This window comes from Psammomys obesus, unplaced genomic scaffold (genome assembly GCF_907164565.1).
Source record: "Psammomys obesus unplaced genomic scaffold, mPsaObe1.curated_primary_1811, whole genome shotgun sequence".
Lineage (NCBI taxonomy): Eukaryota > Metazoa > Chordata > Mammalia > Rodentia > Muridae > Psammomys > Psammomys obesus.
Genome location: NW_026594377.1, coordinates 4542539 through 4548538, shown reverse-complemented (window position 1 = coordinate 4548538; position 6000 = coordinate 4542539). Strand labels below are relative to the sequence as shown.

The 6000-nt window shown below is 35.3% G+C and overlaps 1 protein-coding gene across 2 annotated transcripts in view; it reads left to right on the top strand.

The window, feature by feature from the left end:
• The window catches only part of Marchf1 (membrane associated ring-CH-type finger 1), a 524397-nt gene that overhangs the window by 180600 nt on the left and 337797 nt on the right, over positions 1–6000 (top strand). For both annotated transcript variants that reach the window (XM_055618726.1, XM_055618727.1), the window contains exon 2: positions 577–725. In XM_055618726.1, coding sequence (XP_055474701.1) covers positions 615–725 — 111 coding nt within the window. In that variant the 5' untranslated portion in view covers positions 577–614. The remainder of the gene's footprint in view (positions 1–576; positions 726–6000) is intronic.

Here is a 6000-nt window from a genome sequence, read left to right as displayed (position 1 = left end):
AGATAGATAGATAGATAGATAGATAGATAGATAGATAGATAGATAGACAGATATTTCAGATTATAATGGAGGAGCTTCAGGAATTTCTTGTTTATGTGTCTCTTGATTCTTTCAAAAGCCCATGCCCAGTGACTGTCAAGTACATTCTGTGATAGTCCAACAATGAAGTTGTCTCCTGACTCATTCTTAGAATGTATCCCTGTTGTCAAGTTTCGCATAACTATGTATAGTTATCCTCAGGCTCTGGGACTGTTTTCCGCTTCCAGGTTAAGAATGTTTTTAACAAACACTAGAAAAAAAAATCTTCTACAATCTGGTGTAGGAAATTCCTTTTGTTTAGAAGAGGATGCAAACAATGTATATTTTGAAAAGATGCACATTTTACACTGTGCAATGGCTCTAGGATAAGATTATTAATAATTGAAAATCCTTTTTTTCCCCTTCATGATTTTCAGTTAAAATAAAACTTCTCCATCAGTATTTCATTAAATCTTGGGATTAAAACATTGCAATTTGTATTTTCCAGAGCATAACTATGAAAAGTGATGTGTTTCAGGGAATGTAAATTATTTTCAGAATTTCAGGAATTGAAAAGGGAAAAGAGGAAGAAGAAAATGCTGGGCTGGTGTGAAGCGATAGCCCGGAACCCTCACAGAATCCCAAACACCACACGGACACCAGAGACCTCAGCAGATGTGGCAGATGCCAATCAAACCTCCACGCTGGTGAGTGGAAAGTTATTTTACCTCAAAGTAGCTTGTACGTAAAAAAGAATGCTAATACAATGGCAAGATGTGGGCCTGCTAAATGCCCACTCTTGCTTACAATTGTGTTTTCCTTTACGGTATATTCTCCTAATAGATTCACTTAACTAAAATATCTTGGCATTTCTCCAAATCAAAAATTGTCTCATGAGTTAAATTCAATCAAATTAAGGAGCTATTTGTATGTGTATGTGCGTGTGTGTGTGTGTGTGTGTGTGTATTAGTCTGGAATCACTGTAGCTATTTCAGTGACCAGTTCTATACTGTGTAATGGAATTGTTGGAAGAAGATATGTACAGTAAATATAAGTTAACCAAATGTAAGCAAAGTATCTAACCAGACTCTGTGTTGCATAGTTTCTTAAAATATCTGCATAAAATTGATAAATTTCTGTAAAAACAGTTTGAAGACGGAATCAGTAATTCATGCCTTTGTTTTCTGCTGTAAGTGTAAATGCTTGCTCTCAACTAACCAGAATTTTCCAGCAATTAGAAAAAGATAATTCATTAACAAAAGGAGTTTTACATATCCTTTGTTTAGACTTAGGCTATGGCATTTTTTTCATTTTAATTTAAAGAAGGAAAATTCCATTTGATCTAATTTAAATCATTAGCTCCATGTACCTTATTGATTAGTTTATCACTTTTGCAAGACTGGAATTACTTTTTTAAGACTAATTTGTTAACTGATGAACATAGAATCAAAGATGACTGAAATTTTTTAGATGTGCTCCTTTTAATATTGGAATTATTTGAAATTTGAATTATTTTACCAGCTTAGTCTGTTTGAGGTGCTATAACAAAATGTCAGAAACTTTTTGACATATAAGCGACAGAAATGTGTTCCTCGAAGCTCTGAAGGCTTTGAAGACAAAAATGTGCTGCCGCATGGGAACCTAATGAGGGCTTGCTCTCCGGTTTATAAGAGTTATAAAGAATGCCTCCCATGGCAGAAGAGGCAAGCAAGCTCTCTCAGGCCTTATCAGTGGGTCACTGACCCCCCATTGATTGATGTACCATCTTCATGACCTATTCACCTCCCCAGGGGTCCTCCTCCTGGTATGGTTAGGCTGGGGTTAGCATTTCTGCACACGGATTTGGAAAGAAAACTAACATTTGTATAACAGCATTGACATAGAAATGACGAGCCTAAATAAATATTAGTAAATGTTGTCCAGAGAAACCATGGCAAGCATAGCAAGAGTTTGTCAGACTGATGTTTCAATTCCACCATTGCATATTGTTGGCAGAGGACTGAGGTTGTAAGGAGAAGACACTTAGAGTCCTATGAAATCAGCTTCGTGAAACTATCACCGGTGCGTCACCTCATTCTTGTTCTTTTTATCCTTTTTCTTTCTTATTTTTATTGTTTTGGAATTTCATGCATACATATAATGTGTCTCCATCAAATTCACATCACATCAGATTTAACTGGCTAAAACCAATTAAATCACACTACACAAATATTTACATTCAAAGCTGGATTCTGTCATTTATCAGAGGATAAAAATAATCTAAATCAGAAAATTATTTTCCATATTTTGATTAAAGTAGCTTCGAGTATTTAACTTCTATTTTGGAGACTCATAAGTCAAACCCATAGAGAATCTTGAGCAAACCCTTGGTGTAGCCCTCTCCCCGTGTAGCCAAGAGTCTAACATTGGTTTCCTTTCATAGATGTGGTGGCACAAACGTGTTAATTGATTTCCATAGCTTGTAAACAATGGCATGGTTACAGGAGACTGGTTCTCTTAGGCAAGGCTTTTTACTGAACCAACCTTACTATCTAGATGACATTTTCTTTCCATTCAAATAATTTTACTAAGAAGAAAAATATACCCAGTTACCAATATAACCAAACCCAGGAGCTAAATATACACTATATCAGGGAATAGCCTCTAAAAGCTATAACATATTATCATAAAATCCATTTGGTAACGTATAAAAGTGAAATATTTTTCTTTTTCTCAGAGCATGCCATATTGTGGGTTGTTCTCCTTTTATGCTCACTGCCAAAGAAGTGATTGCAGGAACAGCTTCTACCTGTCTTTGGATGCTGCCTTGTCATGCACATATCCTTAGTAACCAACAAACAGAAAACTGAACTACTGTGCATGGTAGCTACTAGGGAGCAGCTTTGAATGCATGAACATTTTTTTCCATTGGCCAAACCTTAATGTCAGGATACAGTTAAACTGTGACAAAAGATGATAAATATGTCTCCTTAAGAAATTAGGAAATGGAGATGGACTTACTGAGCACTCAATTCATCTCTGCCATAGCCCATCTCCCTGTTCAACAAATATCCACACTGTGTTCCATTCTGTCACAGAAGGAGAAGGGTACTCTCTAGGCTCAGGATTCTTCCAGACTCAGTATGCATATAAAGTTCATGATCTTTGATTATTCATTGTCTTCATTATTTGATTAGGACAACGTTAAACACAACCAAATTATTTGCCCTTTGCAACTCACTCCAATTTATATCCAATACATAAGAAGAGAATGCTTTTCCCATATAAAAGAGATCATGGGGGCAAGAATGGTTTTAAGTATTTTAAGGCTCATATTTCTGGAGTGAAGCCATTTTTTTCTACTGCCATTCTCTGAAATCATATTAGAATTTTGATCTGTTTGCTTTCTCATAGCGCCTATGCCTAGTAAAGTTCCTTTCTAAATGACCTTCTTCCTCTTCTTCTACTTTTGTCTTATATTGAACTGTTTTGAAAAATAGATGGAAGGATTAATCCTTAATACAACACTGTCCAGAAATGCTTTATTTAGCACAGAAATTTGACTGGGTGTTGGGATGTCAATCATTTTCTATTTGCCAAGGCAATAGAAAATTTCACTGTGTTTGAAATCTTTATTATGCCTGCATTGTTTGAGTTATTCAGTGCCCTGGTGTTTAATTCAGTCAATATGGTACCCTACAACATGAAGTTTGGAATAAGCCAATTATTTTGTTTATTAAATTCTGGAAACATCTGAATTCTCTCCATCCCTGTGCACATCGGCTTCATACTAACCAGTTAACTCCAGAACTGATAGATATTTTTGAAACAACTTTTGTATTGTCATAGATAATTACTTTATATCATAAGCTTTTACTTTCCAACCACTACATATAAAACATCTGAGGTACATTCCCAGCTGTACTGCATAGTTTCATGTTAACTTGACACACGCACAAGTCTCTGAGAGGAAGAAACCCAAGTTAAGGAATACAGGTTGTAGGCAAATCTGTAACACATTTTCTTAATTAATGATTGCTAGAGGAGGGCTCAGGTTATTGTGGGTAGTGCCATCTCTGCGCTGGTGGTCCTGAGTTCAAAAAGAAAGCAGGCTGAGCAAGCCAGGAATCAGCAAGCCTCCATGGCCTCTACATCAGCTTCTGCCTCCAGATTTCTGCTTGAGTTCCTGCCCTTACTGCCTTTGGTGATGAACAGTGATATAGAAATATAAGCCAAATCATTTCTTCCCCGCCAACTTGGTTTTTGGTCATGGTGTTTCATCTCGGCAATAGAACACTCAGATATCAGAAATTGTATTAAAACATCATGCATTTAGCTAGGTTTTTACCTTTGAGATCAGTGTCTTTATCAATTATTGCCTAGTCGTTAGCTTTTGGACATGTGTTAGGTAGCACAGATGTGGCTACCAATGCAGGTATTTAGGTAGTATAAAGTCTAATTAGAAAAATAATTAGCAAATTTACCTAAAAACTAATACAAAGGTTATTGAATCCTATATTAGAATACTGAAAATTTCCAAAGTATATAGACATGGCAAGTACAATAATTAGAACCAACACACATGGAAAATGAACAAAGGGAGAGGCTGGAGTAGAACCAATACATATGGAAGAGATACCATCATATCTGTCTTTCCAAATCTCTCAGGGGTAGCAGTTGGGGCTCTGAAGGATCTTAAGAGTCTAATACCAAGAAATTAGAAGATGATATACTTATTTGTCCTTATATATTAATACAAGAGGGGATAATCAGGTTCAATAATTACAATTCAAGCAATGTGTAAAACAAAAACTAGAAAATGAACCTCACATTTTTATTTATTTAAACAATTGTCAGTGACCAATAGAAATTTGATAAACATGAAGGAATGAGTTGTTTCATTTATTGAAGAAATATATTTAGAGAACCTTCATTCATTGTATACATTCCACAAAAACATTATACCAAATATGATCAATATTATTGCTTTATGGATAGAGAAACTCAAACACATAAAAATTTATGAACCTTGCCAAGTTGATCTATGCAATAATAAGTGGAGTTGAATTCCCAACAAAGCTTACATTCTGCACCTAAAAGTCATTCCACCATGTTTCTTTTCCCTTGCAGAAAGGGCATTGTCGCTATTTAAATTATAAATATTAGGCTACAAGAGAAGACTACAAGCACTCTTTAACAGACGATTAGAAGTGAGTGTTTGTTTGGGGAGGCAAGGTCATTTTCTTCAGTGGTGTAGCCAATGATAAGTTGACCTTGCCTCAGTAAATTACATGCTTCATTCATGCTCATGCTGAGGTATGAATTCTAATCAAATTAAAAATCACACCCAAAGAGAGGACACGAAAAGTAGAAGGGGAACTTGTTGGATGAATGTGTATCTGTGAAAGATGGAAGGGATGAGAAGATGAAATCGAGGTTCCAAAATACTTAAATTATATTATAGAAATTAAATTATGGAAATATACAGAAAGAAGACTGTAAATGAAAACAATAAATGACTATAGTGTGGTATAAGGGCACACTACAGTGTTTCTTTTATTGCTATATGTATCTATTAGGTTATTCCATGCTCCTTATTAGCTGACATATGAATATGGGAGGTTTTGTAGCCACTTTCACCATTGCATTCCCAGTAACTGGCATGATTGAAAAGGCAGGTTTTTCTCTTTTGACCTATGAAGCATTCAGATTACTTGCTTTTAAAATTTAGAGACTATCAATTGAGTTCAAAATTTCTCAAAATGAATAAGAACATGAGGGACTTGGGATATTGAGTTGATCAAATAAACACTCTCCCAAATTCACCACAGGTCAGAGCAGCAGTTTAGTCATGTGTGACAGACAGGAAGGAAACACTTTTAAATCTATTGTGACACAATTTAACTTGTTAAAAATAAGCAAACCAAAAAACACCCGCTTTATAGCAACTATACCCTTAAGCAATATAGTGAACCGACTCAGAATTCTAATATTAAATTTAAA